We start from the raw sequence: 26,300 nt of genomic DNA, 5'->3' as shown, positions 1-26,300 counted from the left end.
CAGCCAGATTACAGTCATTTTTTAATCCGGATTTTTAAAATTCGGCGCTGTGCTGTTCCTAACTCTGAAAACTAACTAAATAAACAAATAAATAAATAAATAAATAAATAAATTAGTAAAAAGGCGCGTAATACTGTTCTTTGTGAGAAATTTAAAATAGGCCAGCGGATCAAAGACACAGCATAAGATATCTATGAAACGAAGTTCTCCCACAGACCTTCCATTATCGTTATTTGAACTCAAGAACGGTGTGATTTGTGCCACATTATTTGCTTTTCCCAAGAGATATCTCGCCATATTATCTTCAAAGTATCCCGTGATCTTATGAATGTGTTTGGCGCGGATTTTCCTATTTTGTTCCCGTTCTTCCCTCGTACCTCTGAGGAGAGCGTTAGTTTCCTCGGTCTAAGAGTTATTTTGTTGTGAACACATGCAATAAATTCAAGCTGAATGTACATGTACCGGACCGTTTTTGGTGTCATTGTACTTGATCTGTACATCCTATCTATGCTCATCAGGAAATACCAGCCATTACGTATCACGTGTTTTATAGTCTCTTTGTTTTTGTTTTTTAGAATGTTGCACAACCTTGTGTTCTCTTCCTGGCCGATACGCATGAACCATTCGCCGATGGTTCTCAACACCTTGAGTGCCAAATTTATTATTAGCATATACCCATTTTGTCCATCATTTTACCCTGTCAAACACATTTACTTGTGTCACCCTTAGTAATTTCCTTTACATGTTGTACAAATCTCTTACGGACATACAGACGTGCCATAACGCTAATTTCATTGTAAATTCAGGACACTCTGTTAAGTAAGAGTATATATAACTGCCGCAAGGCTTAAATTGTAGGATTCCGTCGCAAAGTTAACACAATTTTCGAACATTTCATTTGCTTTTTTAAATTCCAAAATTAACCATTTTTAATAATGAAGGCGATACACCCTTCGCGAGAATACGTGTCTTTTATAACTGAAGATTCGATAAGTTTTTGCTTATTTCAATGGAACTAGGTATAATTACAAAAAAGAAATAAATAATACATAGAATCATTTTTGGGCCTTAGAATTATTTTCTCACCTTTCCATAAAATAGGACCATTTTTTGGACCTCAGAATATATCTTCTCATCTTCACATTAGAAATCTATTTGTTAGAGTGTTTTAGATTGTCGTTGTCGTTGAGATGCTGATTGCATCAGAAGATCACGCACTGAAATAACTTCGTAATTTCTGAGTTCTGTAAGTCTGCTCAGGGACGCAGATTTAAACTGTGAATCGCAGCTTCGTGGAAGCATGGTAAGATTTACTCTAGTACTCTCCTTAAAGTAATTGTATAATTCATCACTATATTGTGGTGAGTAGCCCAGAGGCAAGTAATTGAGCCCTACGAGTGTTTATATTTTTACTGCTTAATTCTTTCTCTAAGCCCGCAACGCGTAGGGGAGTTGAAAAATGTAGATTTCAACTCTGTCCCAAAATTTGAAGAATATGCGGAAAATAAGTTTGCACATTAACTGGATTTAAGAGTATATGAAAATATGTATGTGTTTAATTTGGAAAAAAGTTAATATGATTTTAGGTAAGTACTCTGTTTTTTGTTACAATTGCCTATTCTATGTTTGATCCAGCTTTTAAGAATAATGTGCATTAATTATGCAAACTTTTGCAAATAAATGTTTCTTTCCTGCTGTACGGTATACAGTTTGCAGCATAAAGGCGGCGCCAAAATTGATATGCTGTAAGAGCTTTGAGAGCCGTGAAAAAAAACCTCCGTATCTATAACAATAAAGAAATATATGAATTAAAAATTAATTTTTCTCACTAAATATTACTGTATAATATGTATTTTTTACAAAATTAGTTTCGTCAAATGAGTAGCGCTCGCGGTATCTATCTTTACATAGACTAGTATTACATTAATTACGACACATTTCCGAAAAAAGTGGGAGGGGACTCATATTCTTAAAATAAACATGTATACTCTGCCGGAAGAGTAGTTGGATCCTCCCCAGCTGTTTCATTATCTGTTATAGATGATCTAGGCATCGTTGAAGAGGCTTACAACAGAAATGAGAAGTGACGCAGTTTCACGTTACTTTCCTCGCCGAGTCTGTATTTACTATTACATATCGGTGTGGCAAGCCCACTGACATGCGTGCACCAGCCGACTCGGTAAGCGACATTTTCACACCGTCCATAACACGGACTGGCTGCATTAGCAATTGTATTCGTAGCATCGCTCATGCCTCAGTCACATTCATGTTGTCAAAGCCTGGTCCGTGAAAGCAACAAATTTGTTGTAGCCCATACCAGATGACGTGGAGCACTGTTAACGATAGGTCTCGCCAGCAAAGACAAATAAACAGACATTTTAAGAGAGTACGTGAAACCTCCGAAGTCTATTACGGATTCGAGAACGGATGTTCAGTAAATTTGCATACACAATAAATTATTGCCTTAAGAATGTTTGTTGAAAGTAGAAGCAATCACTACAAAATTATTACACATTTTTACACTGTAGGTTTTATAAGAAAATTAAAAATGATAGTAAAGTAGTAGTTTCTGTTTTCCTCATACGTTGGGAGGTTGAAACTAATGCCGAAGCCGCATCACGTCCGTTCGAAAAATCAAAAAGGGTATCTCCTTTCCTTAGAGGAAGGTATCAGCATTTCATACAAAAGTTAGCCAGAATCCAAGTGCTGTATTTTATAATACCCAGTTCCTTTTAATTAAAGCAATGGAGAAATCGCTTAACATTTTATTACTTCCAATAGAACCGACTCGTTGAATGATTGACGCCTGTATGTTCGTAAGAGATGTTTACCTCCAAAATAATGGCGGTGGAGGTAATAGTACATCGTCGTTAGGGGGGCCCTACGGCAGTAGGCCCCCTAAGTGATGTCAGTCGCTACTGCTAGTGCATTGCGGAGATTCAGGTGGCGACCCCAAATCACTGCACTCCGTGGGTGAGTAACGAACTAGACTGCCGCCGTTGACAGGCAGGGAGGGTGGATGAATAACCTCCTCATCTTCTTCATCCAGCAGCAAATCTCCTGGTACGGTGACGAGCGGTGGACCCCAAGGGTCTTCGCCAAACATCAGATTCTCGTTTCCCTGAAACAAGCAGAGAAATATGGTAAATACAGCCTGTTACTGGAGATCTTGCCAATGATCGCTGAAGAATCTAGTAGCAATTTTCATTTACGCATAATCGATTTTAGTGTAAAAATCCAAACGAATGTTTCATTAGATTTTAAATCTATTCTACTGCATAAATGCGCGAAATGGAATGAGCTACGCCTGTCATCCATGCGTATAATCGACAACCCTGGCATTTTGTTTTCCTTCAATCAATCAATCAATCAATCAATCAATTAATACTGATCTGCATTTAGGGCAGTCGCCCAGGTGGCAGATTCCCTATCTGTTGCTTTCCTAGCCTTTTCCGAAATGATTTCAAAGAAATTGGAAATTTATTGAACATCTCTCTTGGTAAGTTATTCCAATCCCTAACTCCCCTTCCTATAAATGAATATTTGCCCCAGTTTGTCCTCTTGAATTCCAACTTTATCTTCATATTGTGATCTTTTCTTAATATGTAAGACTTACCTGAACCTTGCACTTAATAAAAAGTATTTATAACGTTGTAAGAGATCGGACTTAATTTCTGAGTAAAATATGAGCTAAATAGTTGCTACTTTATGGAAGAAAGTCACGTAGGATAGAAAAGAAATATACGCCTTCCATACGCCTGTAGGCATAATCAGCAGCTTTCAGCTTTACTTTTCAGCAATGTAGGCTTACTACAACCTGTGACAATAAAGTTCGGTGAATAGTCCTGTACTATCAACATAGATGAACAATGCACGGCAGTGACCTTACTGTCCTTCGAAATAGTCCCCTCCCATAACTATGCACTGCTGAGATCGGCGATACATGTCCTAGAAACTTTGCAAGAGGGCTTCCTTTGGGATGGTATTCACAAGCCTCGTCACGTTTCGTTGTATGTCAGGAATATCGTCAAATCTCTTTCCTTTCAAAGCGAGTTTGAGTCGTGGGAATAGGAAGAAGTCTGGAGGATTGAGATTGGCCATTCCATGTTGTGCCGTTTCGTTTCAGGGTCGTACCTGAGACACCAGGTTTCATCCTCAGTGACGATACAGTTCAAGAAATTTGGTGTCACATCCGCCGTTTCGACAAAATCCTGTGAAGCCTCTAAACGTGTCTGCTTTAGATCGTCAACCAGGTGATGTGGCACAAGACTAGAACACGTTTTCCACTTCCCTAACTTCTGGGTAACGATTTGTTGTACGGATTCACGGTTAATCTGCAGTTCATCCGCTTTCATGCGCACAGTTAATCGCCGATCGTTCGTGATTAATGTCCTCACCTTCTCAATGTTTTCGTCACTGACTGCGGTCGCCTGTATTCCGCTACGGAGGTTGTCAGAAACACTTTCCCGGCCTCCTCGAAAACGGGCGAACCACTCGTACACACACTTCAAGGACAGTGCTTGATCTTCATAAATACGTACCAGCATCGCATGCGTTTCTTTCGGTGTCTTGCCAAATTTAAAACAAAACTGTTCATTGATCTTTTGGTCGTTCATGTTCCTGTTCGCAGTTCACAACCAACGCACTAAACACGTACTGTGTCAAACAAGTCTTGCACGGCACACACACAATGCTCAGCTGAACAGCGTTGAGAGCAGGTGGTCAAAACCTGCTGCTACGCACGTGCAGCGTTGTGTGTCGTCAGTGTTGCCGGTTCGACCGTTCTGACTTCATTCACCGAACTTTATTGTCACAGGCTGTATATTTAAAAAGCAGGCGTTGTGTAATGATTTTAAGGAGTTTAATTCAATTCGGTGTTACAATGGGTCTGTATAGAAAGACTTAAAAATTTGAAGTTATTTAACGTTACTTTCTTACTGAGATGTTCAATTTACAGTCTAAGTTTTTATAATAACAGTTTCTTATTATCTGAACTTCAGATTATTTTTAAAAAGAAGTTGACTTGCCAAATAAGGACAAAAGGAAATAAAAATAAAAGTAAAGTAATCGATTGACATATACGTCATTAACTTCTAGATACTTAACCCTGTGAAGGAAAAGAGAACACACTCGTCGGGCAGAAAAGAAATGAATTCAGTAATCTGTCACTTGTAAATAATGTAAGAAATCCCTTACCCAGCTTGATCCTCGTAGACGTAAAACCCGGGATATGAACTTCTAAAAGAAAGCAGAGAAATAATTAGGGTGTAAGTGCCTTTGCTTTCTCCTTAGATATATACTTTTCTTTGTCGTCTTCGAATTGTTACGAGTCATCTTACCGGCTTGAAATCGCGTTTATTTTATCCTGGGGAGTTCCTGTTTAAACCTAGGTTTGGAAGAGAAGTGAGACAAGCGCTCGGCATCAGCTAATTTGCTTTTTGTTACCCAGTGTTAGAGTACACATTCTCTCATTAAATATAAATTGGACCGTGTCGCTCGCCCGGGCCGCTGATGTCTTGGAGCTGCCTTATTTTGTTGGCAGTGTCAGTAAATCAGTCTGCAAGTTAGTTCGCTAATGGAAGAATGGCTGCCTGCGGAAGGAATTACGTTATCTGTTAGTTCACTTGCTCGCGCTACGACCCTTGGTTTGTCTTCTCCGTCTCCGGGATAACGTGACTCAGATACTCTCATAGGGCATCTCATTTCCTTCTGAGTGCCCAGCCGCCTTCCTGCGTAATGTAATAGACTTACTGTCACTCATAAACTGAATTGTTTGTTTTTGAGGCTATAATGTAGAATTTGTTGCTATGCCATTCTTTATTAATTGGTTGTTAGATCCTTTTCTTCAACATTTTGTTTCTAGAAGTTTGCCGTTATTAACTATAATTGTTTTGTAATCTATGAATATATCCCGCAATTAAATAACCTTAAATGTTGCACGTGAAATATCAGATTCCACGATGAAGTGAATTTCAAATTAAAAACCACCACCATATGGTGTGCAGTCGCTTAAGTGCGGCCAGTATCCAGTAATCGGGAGATAGTGGGTTCGAACCCCACTGTCGGCAGACCTGAAGATGGTTTTCCGTGGTTTCCCATTTTCACACCAGGCAAATGCTGGGGCTGTACCTTAATTAAGGCCACGGTCGCTTCCATCCCATTCCTAGGTCTTTCCCATCCTAACGTCGCCATAAGACCTATCTGTGTCGCTGCGACGTAAAGCAAATAGCAAAAAAAAAAGAAGAAAAAATCATATGGTGTCATTGTATTGGACAGTACAATGTAAATATTGAAGAGCTATGTTACGAAAATGTTGCAAACTTTGGACTGGGATGATATGGGAGTTACGAGACCAGCTGCTCACCTAAGCAGGATGTTCCGAACTGTTAATGAGAAATGTTATGGATTGACGTTAGTAGACGAATACGCTTGAGTGTAGCTTTTAAAGGTAGGAAAATCATAATACGAAGATAAAGCTGGAATTCAAAACGACAAATTGGGGCAAATATTAATTTATAAGAAGAGGAATAGGGAATAGAATAGTACATCAATGGCAATGTTCGATAATTTCTTCGAAATAATTTAAGAAGAAACTAGCTAACAATTGATACGAAATGTTAGAAGAAACTAGCTAACAATTGATACGAAATGTTCCACCTGGGTGACAGTCCTAAATGCAGATCAATTATGATTGAAACGGGCTTGAATGCACTTGTATCTTTTGTATTGCGACTAACAGTGACTATTCTTATGAATTAAGTGTTCTCATTGTTTGAAAACACTGCAAATTTCGACATTTCATGTGCAGTAACGTGACATTTACCGTATAAATGATAATGTTTAATCCTTATATATAAAGACTAGCAGTTACCCGCGGCTTCGCTCGCGTGGATTTCGTAATTTGATATAAGTAATCGATCCTCGGTGCACTACTAAGACATTATCTGAAAATTCCTAAAGTATAAAAACTCACCGAAAATTTGAGTTTCATTTACCCCAGAAACTGTTTGTTAACCACATGTGTGGTATTGCCTTTTGGGGGAAAGATGACCATGCGACATAGAACTGTACATGTGAGAAAAAGTCTTCTCTCAAGTCGAAAAATATAAATTTAAAAAAATGTTTCTTTATTTTTAAAGGAGATTCCAGAAACCTATTCCCACGTCTGTAACATCTTCACTTTCTGGGATATAAGTTAAGTATCCTCATAAAAGATAATTCAACTCATTTTCACTCCCGTTAAGTGCCTTTTCCGATAAAAACATGTTTCTGTATTTTTAAAGGACTTTCCAAATAGCAAGTTTCTTGTCTGCAACATATTTAGTTTTTGTGTAAGTATGCTCATACAAATAATTCAACTAGCTTTTTCAATTCTTTCACCCCCCTTAAGTTGATTATCGGGAAACAAAAGAATACGTGTTTCTTTATTTTTAAAAGAGATTCCAAATACCAATTTTCACGTTTCCATCATTTTTAGTTTTTGAGATTTAAGTATCCTCATACAAAGAATTCAACTAATTTATAATTTCTTTCATCCCCTCCCTTTAAGTGGATTTTCCGAAAACAAAAAATACGTATTTATTTATTTATTTTTAAAGGAGTACAAATACCAATTTTTCACGTCTGTGACATCTTCGGTTTTTGAGATATCAGTACCCTAATAATACGAATTCAACCCCGTTCAAGTGGTTTCTCCGAAAACAAAAAATCTTCCTTATTTGTAAAATATATATTTTTGCAAGTTGCGTTACGTCGCACCGACGTAGATAGGTCTTACGGCGACGATGGGACAGGAGGGCTAGGAAGCTGAAAGGAAGCGGCCCTGGCGTTATTTAAGGTACAGCCCCAGCATTTGCCTGGTGTAAAAATAGAAAACTATCTTCAGGGCTGCTGACAGTGGGGCTAGAATCCACTATCTTCCGAATACTGGACACTGGACGCACTTAAGCGACTGCAGTTACCGAGCTCGGTAAAATGTGTGTTTTTTTATATGTGGAGATTCCAAATACCTGTTTTCACGTCGGTAACATTTTTAGTTTTTTTATTACAAGTATCTTCATCAAATACACAACAAATTTTTCAATTCTTTCACCCTCTTAAGTGGATTTTCTGAAAACAAAAGGATATATATTTCTTTTTTAAAGGAGATTCCAAATACCATTTTCACGTCTGCAACATCTTTAGGTTTTGAGGTATAAGTATCCTTATGAAAAGAATTCAACTCATTTCTTACTTCGTTTTACCCGCCTCCTTTAAGTGGATATACCGAAAACAAAAGGATATGTGTTTCTTCATTGTTAAAAGAGATTCAAAATACCGATTTTCACGCCTGTTACATTTTCAGTTTTAAGATGTAAGTATTCTCATTAAAAAAATCAACCCCTTTTCAGTCCTTCTTACCCCCTTAAAGGCTTTTTACGAAAACAAAAAATGCTCGATTCTTTATTTTTAAAGGAGATACCAGATATCAATTTTCACGTCTGTAACATGTTAAATTATTGATATATATACTGTAGATATACTGATTTTAAAAATTCACCCACTTATCTCTTCCCCTTAAGTGTATTTTCCGAAAACAAATTATGCGTGTTTCTTTACTTTTACAGGAGATTCAAAATGTCGATTTTCATATCTGAAACATGTTACGTTTTTTAGATATACTGTAAATATACTAATTTTTATAATTCATCCCCTTTTCTCACACCCTTTCACGCCCCTCACTTACGTGAATTTTCGAAAAATAAAACATACATGTCTCTTTATTCTTAAAGGAGATTCCAAAACCAATTTTCATGCCTGTAACATCTTCAGTTTTTTTAAATATGAGTATTGTCATAATAGTTATTCAACCCCCTTTCTTTTACCTTTTTTCACCCCCCCTAAGAGGATTTTCCGAAAAAAATACGTGTTTCTTTATTTTTAAAGGACATTCCAAATACAAATTTTACGTCTGTAAACTGTTACATTTTCGAGATATAGAGATACTCAGTTTTTTAATTCACCCCCTTGTCTCACACCCGTTCACCCCTCCGTAAGTAAATTTTCGAAAAACGGAAAAATACGTGTTTCATTTTTAGAGGAGATTCCAAATGCCAATTTTCATGTTTTTAAACTGTTCACTTTTCGAGATATAGTTACACTCATTTTAAAATTTCATCCCCTTAACGACGGAATATACAAAAATCCTCCCTTAGTGAGCACCTGCATTGTAATATGAATGAGTCCCCAGCATTTCACATCTTTACGTCCAGTACTTTCGGCTCGGCGGTGATGAATCAGTCAGGACAATTTATTTTATATATTTATATACTAGCATGATACCCGTGCTTCGCTACGGTGTTATACTGAAATTTATAATTTAATGCTTAACGATTTATATATAATCCGCCGAAATTCGCGATCTGACTCGTTTTCTGAGAGAATCCGCCAAAATCTGCGATCTGAATTTTTTTTTCTTTTTTTGGAGAGATTACTGCAAAGTTCCTCCCATTTTTCATTCTTTCCAGCAATCGATTTAGTATTTGCCGGGCTAGGTCCAGGTATTCCGCCCGGTCAGTTTGGTCCCTAAATCTTTGCCATCATTTCCTATAGGCATTTTTAATGTGGATCAAATCCTTGAGGAGATCCGGCGTGGTGTCGTCTTGGGTGTCTTGACGGTTCTGAACCCGCGGCCGGACTGCATTCGTAGTAATTACCCGGCCAGGACCCGTTTACAGCGCTGTCCGCACAGTTTGGCGACGGCCCAGAACATTATTATTATTATTATTATTATTATTATTAGGGTGGGTGATGTAGTTAAATTTAGGTTATTTTATTATTATTATTATTATTATTATTATTATTATTATTATTATTATTATTGTTATTATTATTATTATTATTATTATTATTATTATTATTATTATTATTATTATTATTATTATTATTATTATTGATGTTAGCCTGCCTGATGGCCATGATCGTTAAGGCGCTGAAGTCTAAACGGTCTGACACAGAGGTTAGCCGGTTCGAGTCCCATTGGTGGAAAAAAATTTCACCATCAGAATGTTGGCCGACAGGGTACGGGAGGTGGTGGTATACAATTTATAATCACTAGATTGCGTGCCAAACGCCTGGATTAAATTCCAAACCTCTTCGCAGTGCTCATATGGAGTGAAGGCATATGACGCTGTTGATGGTGATTCGTCCGTCGGATGGGGACGTTAAGCCTTGAGCAGACCCTTGGTGCTATTCGACAGGAGTAGGCTATGTGGCGGCACCGGGTTTCACCCTCTCTCTACTATCATATATCGCCATTCCTTTCATCTCATTAACTCCTCTGATGAGGTTGACGTCAGGAAGGGCACCCGGTCATAAAAACCAGCGACGACAGATTCATCTCACCTCATACCCGTCCCCGTAGGGAAACGGGACAAGGGTTGGACAAACATTGATGTTCTGGACCCCGCAGCAAGATGCGAGACCGCTACTTGGCGGTAAATTACATCTGCTGCCATTTTCATTGCTGACAATGTGACCAGCACCATTGTACGAATGGTATTGACCTTATTATAGAGGTGAACAATATCATGGTCAATGTCATTCCAATTGTTTATTTCAAATGTGTTTAAATTTTTATTTATATGTCAGAAGAATCTACTGTGATCTAACTTTAAGTTCTCCAAAGCTCTTGAAAACGAACCCAGGAAAGATGATCAGAATCAAGTATATGAACAGTAAAATCAATTGGTCTTCAACTCCTTTTTCACCCACCGCCGTTAAGTTGGTTTATCCCCCCCCCCCCCCTCCCAAGAAAAAAAGAAGGCGTGTTTCTTTATGTTTAAAGGAGATTCCAAATACCAGTGTTAACATCTGTTGCCTATAACCCCATAAAATGAATTCACTTTTTTCACTTCCTTCCACACTTCCCCCGTTGAGTGAATTTTCCGAAAAAATACTTGTTTATTAGTAAAGGATCTTCTAAATACCCGTTATCACGACTGTAACATCTTCAGTTTTTGAGATATGTGTCCTCATAAAAGGAATTCAACTCCTTTTCACCCCCACCCCGAAGATGATTTTCCCCCCAAAATGCCTTTTTCTTTGTTTTTAAAGCAGGTCCAAGTACCAATTTTCACGTCTGTAACAACTTTAGTTTCGACAGGAACAGTATCCTAATACAATTAATTCATTTTTTTTTATTCCTTCACCCCTCCCCTTCATTGGATTTTTCGAAATGAAAGGAATGCGTGTTTCTTAATTTTAAAGCAGATTCCACATACCAATTTTTCACGTCTGCAACATCTTTCGGTTTTGAGATATACGTATCCTCATTAAAGGCATTACCCCTTTTTCATCCTTTTTCACCCCTCGTAGTGGGATTTTCCGAAAACAAAAGTAGACGTGTTTCTGTATTTTTAAAAGAGATACTAAATACCTATTTTTACATCTGTAAACTTTTAAAATTTTGAGTTACACTCATTTTAAAAGTTAACCCCCCTTTTCACCCCCTTAGCGACAGAATATCTAAACATCCCCCCGTAGCGAGCTCCTACATTATAATATAAATGTATCTTCAAAATTTCATTTCTTTATGTCCAGTAGTTTTGGCTCGGCGATGATGAATCAGTCAAGCAGTCAGTCAGTCAGGACATGCTCTTTTATTTGATATATATATATATATATAGATTAGTTAACAAAGGCAGAAAGACGTTGGCAAAAAAGGGATGAAGGAGATGGAGATTACTGAATATTAAAAAAGCTACAGTGCTCAGAAATAGTTTTATGTATTATGGTTTAGTGCGCTTGTTATTTTGCTAATGTACGTACGTTCGTCACCGAAGGATACGAAGGTTATGGAAAAACAACATGCAGTCAGCTGTGCAGTAGCAGTAGAAACATAACAAAAGCACAGAGGCTGTAATGTGGGATTTTATTATTGTTCATTGTGTGGCAGGTCGGTACCGTGTACAGCTTTCTCGCGCCCTGAGGCATGCTTGAACACGACGATGTATGATCAGTACCAAAGATTCCAACGTAATTAGGGACAGTTCACTCTTGGATAGCAGCTTCAGTCAGCTTCTGCATGGTTGCAGAAGGATAAAGACGCTGGACGATTGTTCTCTTCAGATCACTCCATCCATATTCAACACAGTTCATGTTCGCAGAATATCCCGGGCATACCATTCACTGTATGCTATGCGTCTCAAGGAGCTGATTAACCACTCTGGTTTGATGGGCACAAGCATTGACATCCATTAGTGTAAAGCCCTACTCCAAAGTGACAGCATATATTTTAAATACAGATTGCAGGATTTTGTGTACGTATCCCTGAGCAGTCATGTTACCCTGGATAGGAATTACAGGCGTACGTCAAATAAACATAATCCCACGCCAAAACGTGATGGAACCCCCTTGCTTCTGATGGTGCTCCAGGATGAAGGAATCTTCTACCTCTCAGTGGATCGTCTCCAGACTCCCATGCTTCTATTGTATGGATGCAAGCATATGGTGGCCTCATCATGAAAGAGCGTGGGCTTCAACTGCTCCTGATGCCACGGTCTATGAGTTGTTGCTTACCTCACACGAGCTACCCTGTGGTGTGATTTAGGAGAACTTTTGGCATAGTCCTTGATATCAGTCCTCAATTGTGCAGCCGATTTCGGATTGTTTGGTCATTCACTGTCGTGACTACCGAAGATCCTGGCGGAACGAAGTAGCAGTGGGTCTGCGACGTGATGAAAGCTACAAATACCGATCCTCCTTGCGAGTTATTTTGTGTGGGCATTCCGTCCGTTATCGATCAGCAACCGTTTGTCTCTCCCTGAACTTTTTCCAAACTTTAGAGACATAACTCTGACTCACTCCAGCACGAGCGGCGACGTCCACTCGTCGCCATCCTTCTTGCTGCAATGTCACAATTCGAATTAATTCAGTCAGTACTCTTGCCATATTTACCTTAGTCCTAAAGTGTTGTGATGTTAAAGTGACCGACAAAATAAAGTCTCCTGTCGGCCAAATATCGATCGTGATCTGGGTTTAACGCCGCTACGTCTCTCGGACATTGGCCTACAGTGCATACTGTGAACATGTTTTGAGGTACCGTGACATATACCGTGTGAAATCGTAATACCGGTATGCAAAACTGAGTAAAATCGATATGTTTTGGAGCTGGAAGTCTATGTGAAATTACTGAGCAAGTGGCTGTGCAGTTTGGGTCACGTAGCTATCAGTTTACATTCGGGAGATTGTGGGTCCGAACCCCACTGTCGGCAGCCCTGAAGGTGGTTTTCCGTGGTGTCCCATTTTCACACTAGGCTGTGCCTTAATTAAGGCCACAGTTGTTTCCTTCCCACTCCTAGCCCTTTCCAAATCCCATCGTCACCATAAGACTTTTCTCTGCAGTTCCGACGTAAAACAAATAGTAAAAACGAAGAAAAATAACTTTCTGGAATTAATGTCATATTTAGCGTTGACAGTTCTGCATGGATAGAAAACAGACACCGTGATAACCAGGTAACCAGTTATGGTCATCTATCTATAGGCTACTAAGTCTTCGTAATCTTCTTCCTCACGTTATTACCGTACATTACTAGGGCCCGGATTCTTATGTAATTACATATTCCATTTCTTTACTTGTACCGGGCGAGTTGGCCGTGCGGTTAGGGGCGTGCAGCTGTGTGCTTGCATCCGGGAGATAGTGGGTTCGAACCCCACTGTCGTCAGCCCTGAAGATGGTTTTCCGTGGTGTCCCATTTTCACACCAGGCTGTACCTTAATTAAGGTCACAGTCGGTTCCTTCCAACTCCTAGCCCCTTCCTATCCCATCGTCGCCATAAGACCTATGTGTCGGTACTCCTTAAAGAAAATAGAAAAAAAAAGAAGCCTCTACTTGTAGACAGCTAAAAATGAATTATGATTCTGTCATGGTTATTCATGTTCCTTTTTACATATTGTTTGTAATATTATATATTTTTACATAATATGTGAAGAATATATCATTTCTAGGTAATTATTAATTATTACAAAAAAATGTGTCAGCTCGTTTAATTTTCAAACTGTAGTAAAATAATTGGCGAATTTTATCTCATATTGAATATATTTTAATTCCTAAAGTTGGCTTTAAAATTCACTTTGCCTGTGAAATACAGTAGGTCCGAGTGCCTCAGCTGCATACAACAGCACTAATTCTTTCTCAGAATCTGGGATGCGTAGGTGCCTTTCATTGGTCAGATAGTATAACAAACTCCGTGTAGTATTGAAACGAAATGTAGGTTATTCAAGCTCATCTGTTTCCAAGATCATTAGGGGCGAAGAAGAAAGAGCCCCCACCCCGGAAGATATTTCACCCGGTCCTTCTCAGCATACAAGATAATTTTATCGTGTCAGCGCCAAAACATCTCAATGGAAAACATGGATAAATACTTGGTGACACACTGTGCATCATGATTTTTTTTAAATACCTTACTGTTTGTGTTAATTGATTGAGGTTTAAAGACAGATTCTGTATTAACTTAATTTAGTATCATTTATTTGGGCGTGAGGGCAACAGGAAATTAGCTACAACAATAAATTCTGTAGTATACTCCGGGACCTACAGGTGCATTACTTTACTTCTTTCGATTTATCGGAACTCTCCATCTCCCATTAGGGTTGGGCAGACCGGAACATTCAGTTGTTCCGCAACATTAGGAGCTTGGAGGCGGAGCGTTTCGGTACAGAGTGCCGCAACATGGGACGCGGGACTTTAACAACTGCATAGTAGAGAGAGAGACAACATGACACGCTCCGCGTCAGCTGGAATGTGCCTGTAACGAACGTGCTGTGTCGAAGGCGGCACTAGATAAACTAGTTGGCCTTGGCTGTGTGCAGTGGGCACTTCGGACGCGGGGCTGTAACTACGCACTGCGCAGTAGAGAGAACTTCGAGAGGCAACATTACATGCTCCGGGCCAGCGGGACTATGCCTGTATCAGTGTATCGAACGTGCTGTGTGTACTGTGTAGTTTCTAATGGCCATGGTCAGCATAAAGCTGCACGAAACGCGAACGAACATTTGGAACACTGAAATTCGCGCACAATAATCTCGTTTAAAGGCTGCGTTTAGGTCAAGATTTTTTCGGTCAATACGAAATACAGATAACACAGTTACAATGGCAGTACAGGTGTTCAAAAGTAACTAATCTAAGGATATTTTCACCAGTTGAATGTATCAGCAGGTATTGTAATTAGGGCCAGGATAAAACTTCACGGCACGTGAAAAACCAGTCGAAAATCTGAAATATGCACCCAGAAATATCATGTCTAAAATGTTTTTAGGATAAGAATGTCTTCATTCATTCTGAAATACACCTGTCATAATTACACTGGCAGTAGATGTGTTTACAAATGTCACAATGTTATTTTCACTAATTAAACATATACTCGCACAATTAAAGAGATATTTACCGAGCTCGATAGCTGCAGTCGCTTAAGTGCGGCCAGTATCCAGTATTCGGGAGATAGTAGGTTCGAACCCCACTGTCGGCAGCCCTGAAAATGGTTTTCCGTGGTTTCCCATTTTCGCACCAGGCTGTACTTTAATTAAGGCCACGGCCGCTTCCTTCCCACTCTTAGCCCTTCCCTGTCCCATCGTCGCCATAAGACCTATCTATGTCGGTGCGACGTAAAGCCACTAGCAAAAAATATATATATATTCGTCAGTACCGGTACTCTATTTACGTACACGATATTAAAGCAGAACACTAAAATACAAATTAAACAGTATATACTATACAAGAAGAATACGAAAATAAAAATTAAACACTTTATTATACTGTACTAGGAGAACACGAAAATAAAAATCAAACACTATATTATACTGTACTAGGAGAACACGAAAATAAAAATTAAACACTATATACTGTACTAGGAGAACACGAAAATAAAAATTAAACACTATATACTGTACAAGGAGAGCACGAAAATAAAAATTAAGTGAAACTACCGACAAATGTTAATCTTCCAATAGGCTACAACACTTGAAATGGTGCTCAAAATGTTCACGGCATATTTGCATTCAGGAACATGATTTTAGAAACTTTGTCACTTTTCAGACGTGTACGGTTTTCTGTGATGGTCTGTCCCTGCTTTGAGAACACTCGTTCACAGGGAACTGATGTCGCCATAATGCAAAGTCTCTTCTTCATTAAGTCGTAGAGGGCTGGCAAGGTATCTTTGTTGTCATTCCACCATTGAAGAGGATTCTCTAACCTATGCAGAAGAGGCATATTTAAATACTTATCCATCTGTATGATACTTACTGTTTTTGGATTAACAGTTGGCGCTTGAACGAGCTCTTCAACGCCTGCATCAAAGTTTTTCCATAGTATGCTCGAAAATGATACTGTAGACCCATATGCCTGACTCTCATTTGATGAGGGCTCTTGTGTTCCACCTGATGTGTTAACAGCTGTCTGTTGGTGTGCAGTGCCAATAACGGTAGCGGCATCATTAGTAAGTTTTTCCTTTATTTCTTTAAGTTTGCTTTCATCCTTCATAAAACCATACGTGGATCTAAAAGTGTTGCTTCCCACATTATATTTATATTGTGGTACTTATTGCAAATTTTACTTGTCAGTTCTTCACATATCTTGCCAAGGAGTCGAGAAATGGCCGGACTGTCATATTCCACCTCTCGCAGCTGTTGGTAATGAGTTCGAAGGTTCCTACTCATCAATCCAATTTTTGAAAGGATAACGTGCTTTTCACTGCTGACTTCCCTCGTCATTTCATCGAAGCACCGAAGAATTTCAACTGATTTCTCAATTATGTACCAGTCTTCATTGTTTAAAACTTCCACAGAATTATTGTTCATTATTGCAAGAGTACTTTGTAGTGGTTCTTTGGTCTGAATCACTCTATTCATCATCTTGTATGTCGAGTTCCACCGTGTTGGACAGTCCTGCTTTAGAGTCAGAACAGGATAACCCATCTGTTTTTGAGTGCTGTGAAGTTTCTCCAAGGATTGTGGGCTCCTTTTAAAGAATTCGACAATACGTTTTACCTTCTCTCTCGTTGGCCTTATTTCGTCCAGGCTTGATTGTGCTACTAGATTCAAACTATGCGCTAAATACGGAACGTGCCACCAGTTGCACTTCTGAACCGCACTAACCATATTTGAAGCATTATCTGTTGTGCAGGCCACGATTTTGTCCTGAAGATCCCATTCTATTACCATTTTCTTGAGTTCTTCGGCAATGTTGTCTGCTGTGTGTCTTCCTACAAACTTTGAGCAGGACAGAAGCTTTGAAGAGAGTGTGCCATCACTTTTACATATGAAATGAGCGGTAACTGCTATATAGTTTTCATTTTTCAATGAAATCCACCCAATTGTTGTAAGGGTACATATGAAGCATTTTCTGACATGTTAGCCTTGACATCTTGCAATGTTGTGTCATAGAGTTTATTCAAGAGACTATTGGAAAGTGTTTTACGACTTGGGATATTATAATTAGAATTCAACATCGATAAAAACTTCTGAAACTCCTCAGCCTCAACTATATTGAAAGGTAAAAAATCGTTTGCAATCCATTTCAACAACTGTTCGTCAAGTTTCTCTTTCTTAGTTGTTGACATAGGCCTGGATGAATAGGCTTGTATTCTATTTTGTTTCAATCTTTGTACCTTCCCTCTGCTTAATGTGCTTAACTCGAGTGTATGATCGGACGTACCTGTTGTAGTAGTAGTGTTGGTGGTAGATGATGATGAAACAGCTTGCATTAGCGACACAGGAAGATAGGTTTGTCCAGTTATTACTTGAACAGATGTGGCAGGCACAGGACTTGAAGCTTCAGTTGTTGCCTTTTCGTCTTCTGAGTCATGATGCACCGATAAGAAACTACTTTGATAAATGTCTGTTGTGGGATGTTTAAGTCTGAAATGTCTCGTCATTGTGCCGGTTAATTTAATTTCGTGTGGCTATTTCTAGCCGAGTGCAGCCCTTGTAAGGCAGACCCTCTGATGAGGGTGGGCGGCATCTGCCATGTGTAGGTAACTGCGTGTTATTGTGGTGGAGGATAGTGTTATGTGTGGTGTGTGAGTTGCAGGGATGTTGGGGACAGCACAAACACCCAGCCCCCGGGCCATTGGAATTAACCAATGAAGGTTAAAATCTCTGACCCGGCCGGGAATCGAACCCGGGACCCTCTGAACCGAAGGCCAGTACGCTGACCATTCAGCCAACGAGTCGGACATTGTGCCGGTTGAAGATCCCTTTGCACACAAAATAGAAAAACATATATTGTATTTCACTCTGTCGGGTTTTATTCTAGTAAAAAAAAAATCCCAAACAGGACTCCGGTGCGACGTCATGGAAAGTTTACCGTCCTTTGTACGGTGTATATTCCTAGGCTTCAATCAAAACATACTTATAGAACAGTTGAACACAAAACAGAACACATTAAGTTATTCGCATGTACCGATTTACTACCGAAGGCCAGTGGCAGGCTGCAACGGAACTCACAGAACAAAGAGGATATGACAGAACACGGAACACTCCAACACGAGCAGCACATGGCGGGACTGGCGGCGGCACGGGCACACTGCACTTCCGTCTAGCGCCTGACACTCAGGAGCCGTCATCGGCTATATCCGCTGTCACTTGACTCATGGTGCCGAACGCATCGTGTCGTCACAGGTCCCGCTTACCTTTGATTACTTGCGAATCTCGAAGTGAAACCAATTAAACTAGTGTATTATTTAATTGTAAAATAGCCAAGTATAACTTCGTGTGCCCAGTATGTTGTACCCGTACTTCATTTTATTATACACAAGACTCTCTTTCTTTTCTTTCTTATAGTGTAAGCATTCTCGAACATCCCGCGTGAAAAGATGCTTCCAATCAGTTAACTGTAGCTTGCGGTAATGAGGTGAAGTTTGTTAAAACGTGGACTTGAGTTTCTTTCTTTGAGAATGTTCAGTGAAATCATCACTTAAGCTAGTGAAGTGTATTATTTAATTCTCTAATAGTTGCGAATAACTTGGTGGGCTCAGTATGTCAGAATGTTCTACATCCTTTAATTATAGGAAAACTTGAATTGTCATTTTAAGACGAAACATTCAGGTGAAGAAGTGATATTTACAAGTCATGTAGATGTAAGTGTTTCAGAATAATATTAGCGACTTAGTTTCTCTTTAAGGTGTTAGAAATAATGAATGTGTACCTAGTAGCATTAGAACCGATTACAAATTGGACAAGCGATAGCATTGTGAGCGTTCAATTATATCACTGAGCCTGTAATTCTGTTCACAATACACTCTGAACTCGAGGAAAGTGAAAATCATAAGTTCTGAAAAGCTCAAGCAGAGGGAGAGTGTGGTGGCTAAATATCCTGCTACGCGATCATGCACAAACTTAGCCGATAAAAATGAAATGGCGTATGGCTTTTAGTGCCGGGAGATCCCAGGACGGGTTCGGCTCGCCAGGTGCAGGTCTTTTGATTTGACTCCCGTAGGCGACCTGCGCGTCGTGATGAGGATGAAATGATGATGAAGACAACACATACATCCAGCCCCCGTGCCAGAGAAATTAACCAATGATGGTTAAAATTCCCGACCCTGCCGGGAATCGAACCCGGGACCCCTGTGACCAAAGGCCAGCACGCTAACTTAGCCGATGACGGCTCCTGAGTGTCAGGCGCTAGAACAAAGTGCACACGGCCGGTATCGACAGTCAGCTAGTAGGCGAAGGGGAAGGGCGCTTCTGACGGGATAGCAAATCAATATCTCGGTCTCGCTTGAGAATGTTTCGGAGCAATTGACACTCCGTGTTCCGGAACAGCGGAACATAACGGTGCACCGGCACAGTGTCCCGAAACAGGGACATAGTGCCCAACCCTATCTCCCATGTGGGTGTAGTGAAAGGATACATTATATGTACTCAATCACCACCACCTGTCATAAGAGGCTACCAAGAGGGGAACAGCCAAATAATCTACACGCTCTCTCTTCTTCTAAGCCCATAGACCTATCCATATTTTTAGCACTGTATTTCCGTAGGTAGCCGGCACCGTGGTGTAGGGGTATCGTGCCTGCCTCTTACCCGGAGGCCTCGGATTCGATTTCCGGCCAGGTCAGGGATTTTTACCTAGACCTGAGGGCTGGTTCGAGGTCCACTCAGCCTTCGTGATTAGAATTGAGGAGCTATTTAACGGCGAGATAGCGACCCTGGTCTAGAAAGCCAAGAATAATGACCGAGAGAATTCGTCGTGCTGACCATGCTGACCACACGGCACCTCGCAATCTGCAGGCCTTCGGACTGAGCAGCGGTCGCTTGGTAGGCCAAGGCTCTTCAAGGGCTGTAGTTCCATGGGGTTTGGTTTTTTTTTAATTTCCGTAAGAATGAAGAGAAATACATCTAATCTATCCTACGTATTGTGGCATATTCGGATATCGTTAATTTGAAATATGTTTTATACGTTATAACGTTAATTTTGTTTTTTATTAATGCACTGTAAGTACGGTATGGATACGTTACTGATTAAAAGGAGATAAGTTGATGTTGAGTTATAGGTCGTATCTAACAGTAACAAATTTGAGAACGAACTAATTCCCATGTGTTCTGAAAGCAGTATGGAGGAAAGCAAGAGAGAGAAGAAACGTGACACTTTTCTGTCCGTTGAACGGGAAATGCGTGTGCGCTTGTTTTCAATTCCATGAAGAAATTGATCTTTTGTGTAAGAAACGACAGACTCAAGTTTTTAATTAATAACTTGTTTTATTGTAAGGCATAACCCAATAAATACCTTGCAAAATAAATGTATTTAAGCTGTTCACTATTTTTCTCTCGTTCTGAACAAAATTGTTTTAATTACTGTTACTAGCTCAGGATTTTAATAGTTTCGGATTCATTCTTCTGGCTCGGGGACTGGGTTTTGTGTTTGTCCTCCTTATATTCAGATAACACACCATACCACAAACCGTCACAGAAACTCGCAATAGTAATTTCATCTCTCCATATAGGGTTGGCGTCAGGAAAGGCATCCTTCTGCCGTAAAACAAGACCAAATCCATATGCGCGACGCAGTTCGCATCCGCGACCCCACAAGGTGTGGGAAGAGCGGTAGAAGGAGAATAAGATAATGATAACAATAATAATACAATAACAAAACCGATAGTAACAAATAGAATGTTTAAAACACAGGGGATATCTACCAGTACTAACCGAAGCATGGCAGAGAATTAGTCGCACATCACGGGGATCGAATCGCGGGTGGTCGGTAACTGAGTCCTGAGTACAAGTACTCCGGGACTGGAATAACGGTGTGTTTTCACCGACCAACGCGTAGTATTTTCTCAAACTGTACTGTATAGTGGTACCAATATTTAATTGCTCAAGTGGTAGCCGTCATTAACAGAGCACTATGCACAAGACAGCTAGCTACCCATGGACCACGGCAGTTCCTTGTTTTCACCACTAAAGAGTACCAGGTTTTCGTTATTAGTTGTATTAGTGCCATGAGTAGAATGGTACAGTTTATTATTTTATCTTAAATATGGAGCTAGGTAATATAATTTTGTCTACCCATCGGCGAATACAGGCCTAACTAATCATAATTATTTTCTATTTTCTGCGTGTGTTAAGATGATATACATACCGATAAGTCATACAGAAAAAAGTATATTTCTATGTATAGTTTGATGATATTGCGTTGTATATTCTGATATGTAAAACCATGTAACCGGGAATATGGTAATGTTGAAAGTTTTTGATTAAATATAGACTACCGAGCTCGATAGCTGCAGTCGCTTAAGTGCGGCCAGTATCCAGTATTCGGGAGATAGTAGGTTCGAACCCCACTGTCGGCAGCCCTGAAAATGGTTTTCCGTGGTTTCCCATTTTCACACCAGGCAAATGCTGGGGCTGTACCTTAATTAAGGCCACGGCCGCTTCCTTCCCACACCTAGCCCTTTCCTGTCCCATCGTCGCCGTAAGACCTATCTGTGTCAGTGCGACGTAAAACAACTAGCAAATATATATATAGACTGACTTTTCGGTCATCATATACATTATTCAAGGCAATGAGTATACATTTTTGTGCCACATGTATTATAATATATATGTTATTATAGGCCTACCTACCAACACAAAATTTCTAACCTCTTAAATAATTGTGACTTGTATACCACGTGTAAATCTAAATTTTGAAGTCTTAAGTCAGGTAGTCAGACTCTGATATAACAAATACTGATATACACACACAGTATAAGCAAAATAAATAACATCTTAAGACAATCACCGGGCGAGTTGGCCGTGCGGTTAGGGTCGCGCAGCTGTGAGCTTGCATCCGGTAGATAGTGGGTTCAAACCCCACTGTCGGCAGCCGTGGTTTCCCATTTTCACACCAGGCAAATGCTGGGGCTGTACCTTAATTAAGGCCACGGCCGCTTCCTTCCTATTCCTAGGCCTTTTCTATCCCATCGTCGCTATAAAACCTATCTGTGTCGGTGCAACGTAGAGCAAATAACAAAAAAAAAAAAAAAAAAACAATCAACTATTCTTCATTGAAACAATAATCATATCACTCTCCTTCATTCATCAGGTGACAGTACTTGGCTAAAACATGGCGGCTGGACTAGACTTGGCCACGCTGTACACATAGTCACTGTATTCTAAGCTAGCGCAATGGATCCCACCTCAGTTCTGAGGTATTTGAAGGTTTTCAAATATGCTAGTCTTGTGTCGGTTTACCAGCACTACCCCTGCGGGCATAATTTCGGCACCCCGACTTCACAGAAAACCGTAAGTGGAACGTAATATAATAATAATAATAATAATAATTATAATAATAATAATAATAATAATAATCGACGCTATAAAAGTGCAGATCCCTTTGGCGACATTGCCTTTAGCCTCAACAATGAAGCAACGAAAAATACTGTGTAACATGTTTTGTTAGACGACTGTATTCGGTTCGCGGAATCAGTTGTATATCCAAAACGTAAGTTATGACTTTGGATGAGCTTTTTCTTTGTAATCGTCCGTTGATAATGTTAGCTGTCTAATGATTGCGGAAACGTAACGCGAAAATTGGTGAACGTAAGGTAGAATTTTTCTTTTCGTATTTGAACTACGTACACTAGATATCAGTGAGTGTTCAATTTTCACAACACTGTCATCTGGATGGCATGTACTCAGTATAGTCTACACTCCCTGACTGGATGCCTGAAGAACATAATGTGCAGAAATATAGGCATTGTATCATAATTATGTTTAACTAGGAATTGGACTCGAACTTCTGGCGCATAAATAGCATTCAGGTGACATCGGTATCGGCAGTTACCTCAGTAGGGTTAGCACTGGTTGTGGGGATCGAATCCTTATGCAGTTACGTGGCAGTTAAGAGTAATTGAATACGAGAGACTCGTGTCGGTAGATTTCCTGATGCTATTTCGTAAGAGTGATCATATTTGAAGGGATATTATGTACTAGCAGGCCCGTCATGTCGAACAGTACACTGTGACTAATCTTCGGAATTTCCAGCGTAAGTTATCCTCAATCTAGCATCATTTTGTTCTCATTTAGGGAAATTAGGGAATTTATTTAATAATAGCAGGAGAGAATATTATCTTGCTGCTGCGAAATTGAAATGGCAATTTGCTTATTTATGCGATAATCCAGAGCTCATTTACACTATTTCAAGTTTTGTAGAGGTGTGTATTGAAGGGAAAGAAGAAGGTATTTTCCAGAGGAGGAAAGGAGGAGATCAGATAGAATGAAGAACTGTTGGGAGAAAAAAGAGCACAAGCATCTAAAAAGTGATTGATGTGACGTACCCCAAAGATGGGTGATTCGAAGTAAACAAGGAGAAAGGGAAACTATTTACTGCTTCATGAATTTTCTGTATTTCAAGGATGGCATCTTCTGTATGTCGTTCTCGTAACTTTCGTTCTTTCTTTTTTGTTTCTTTCTCTCCTCTCTTTCGTTAAATTATAGATTTCATTCGATTCATTTTCGTCTCGAGCATTACCTTACTGGGCCTTGAATCTTTCTCAACAATAATTCTGTCGATACCATGGTATTTACTATATTCATAATCCATCAGTAATGCTGCACTTACATGTCGATATCTTTTGCCACTCTTATGTCAGTATACTTCCTTGCTCTACATCTCAACCATATACGGACTTGTATCATACACGAAAATGAACCCTGCAATCTGCTCTGCGTTACAAGCATTTCTTTAGGAATTTCAGAAAAACAATATTTCGAAATCATGGATTCGAACCCCACTGCACGAGCTGTGTAGGTATTTTCCTGCGAAGTCCTATTTTAGTACTAGGCAAGTATCGTGGTTAAACTTGTACTAAACTCGCAGCCAGTGTGGTCCCTTTGCTGGTGAGACTTATTGTTTACAGTGCAGTTTGTTTTCTGGGATAGGGTAGATCAAATGTATTACTTTCATTGACCTGTCTCAGTATCATCATTGGCTTTGACGATATGAGAGTGACTTCAGGTATAGGCGATGCTAGCAATGCAGCCAGTCCCTATTATGAATGGCGTAAACATTGCGTCCATAGGGTCGATTGGTGGATGCGTTTCAGTGGGCTTGGTAGACTAACATGTCATAGCAACTTCTGTCTTTTGAGGAAAGCAACGGGAAACTATTTCACTCTTCCTTTCCAGAGTATGCCTCTTTAGTGACGCCTAGACTATATATGACAGCTGATGGCGGAGCTGTTCAAGATCAAACCAGCCTTCCGGCTGAATACCCAACGTACGGTAAGTACCTTCCCAGTCCTAGCACTTTCCTATTACATTGTCGCCGGAAACCTATCTGAGTTATAGCAATATTAAGACGCTAGTAAATATCGGGATTATAAAACTTAATTATGGCATTACTTTACTGGACCTTGCATCTTCATCCACAGTGATCCCGTCGCTACTGAATTCGTAATCCATCAGGAATACTGTCATATTTCACCAGAATTGGGCCTGTTGATAGCATGTTCACAAACGATCATCCCAAGTAAACACACTGTAGAGTGTTTTTGTGGTACTGGGCATAAGATAGCTTATGCCTTTCAATGTTTCTTCTATGAAAATGTTAGTAATATCTTAACCTAGACACATCATTTTCACCTGTAAACTTAAACTGTGCTGAATGAAGTTTATATTTTAGGGAATGTTCTGTTTAAATTTTACCTAGAAGCTTGACTCTGCTCTTGGCCGTGTGCCCTAAAATACTGTTAGTTGCAAGCCATAGGAATGAAGACAAAGTAGCTCTGTTGGTAGTATACTTCTTGAAGTTATATACATAATGTGCTTGAACTGACTTTTACGAAGTCCATTATATTTTGATATCGACTATGGTATAAAGTCAAAATGAACATATTTTACTGTAAACTTGGTGCCTGGTCGAGACTCCAGGCTTACTGCAGTGCCTGAAATACGGAGAGCTTTACTCTTGAACGACTCGCTGCTGTATTTGGTTGAAGGAAGCCTAGATGGATTATGTTCCATTTACTCTGTAGAAAATAATACACATTTTAACTTTTCTTATGACAAGGTAGCTGTCAAAAATGTATCTTTCGTCTATAATTTGTTTGTTTAGCTATTGCTTAATTTCATTTCATTTCATTTAATTATATAGAGTTCGGCACTGTGGCTGAATGGTCAACGTAGTGGTCTTGTGTTCAAAGGGCCTTGAGTTCGATTCCCGGTGGGGCCTGGGATTTCAACCACGTCTAGTTAATTTTTCTTCTAGCTCGAGATCTGGGTATTTGTGTTCATCTTAATGCACGTCTTCATTTACACACTCCTAGCCACCACAGAAAACGTAGTGAATACATCTCTCCAGATAGGATTTGCATCCGGAAAGGTAATTGAGATAAGGCTAGGAAGAAGAAGAATACGATATAGAATTAAGGTATCCAAGACGCTGTAATAGTACAACGTAAAATCTTGCAGTATGTTTAGGCTTTATAGCCTCAGCCACGCCTTTAAAATAAGTCAATAATAATGATTATTAATATTATTATCAAATAATTATTTCTAATGAGTTAATCACATATCACTGTAACTTGTGGTGTTGTAAGCCTGTGTAATTCAGTATTTAAAAATGGCGGTAGGCTGTCACTATTGTAACGGCCGCAGGGTTTTGAGGGTTTCGTAGACTTACTTATTAAATTGTTTTCGCTGTTTCAGCCAACCCCCAACTGAGCGCGCCAGTCAACACAGCTCCATCTTATAACGGAGCATGCGTGTGACGTCACATATTTAACACAATGTTGCCTTACTTTGAAGCGCTATTTCATGAAAACTACGTTTCTTAGTACGTTATT

At 39.6% G+C, this 26,300-nt stretch overlaps 1 protein-coding gene across 1 annotated transcript in view; it reads right to left on the bottom strand.

The window, feature by feature from the left end:
* Positions 1–2,908: 2,908 nt before the first annotated feature.
* The window catches only part of LOC136866095 (uncharacterized), a 629,091-nt gene continuing 605,699 nt past the window's right edge, over positions 2,909–26,300 (bottom strand). Inside the window, exon 7 of the mRNA XM_068226418.1 lies at positions 2,909–3,121. Coding sequence (XP_068082519.1) covers positions 2,909–3,121 — 213 coding nt within the window. The remainder of the gene's footprint in view (positions 3,122–26,300) is intronic.

Source organism: Anabrus simplex, chromosome 1 (genome assembly GCF_040414725.1).
Source record: "Anabrus simplex isolate iqAnaSimp1 chromosome 1, ASM4041472v1, whole genome shotgun sequence".
In the NCBI taxonomy this organism is placed as follows: Eukaryota; Metazoa; Arthropoda; class Insecta; order Orthoptera; family Tettigoniidae; genus Anabrus; species Anabrus simplex.
This window is presented reverse-complemented; position numbering and strand designations above follow the sequence as displayed.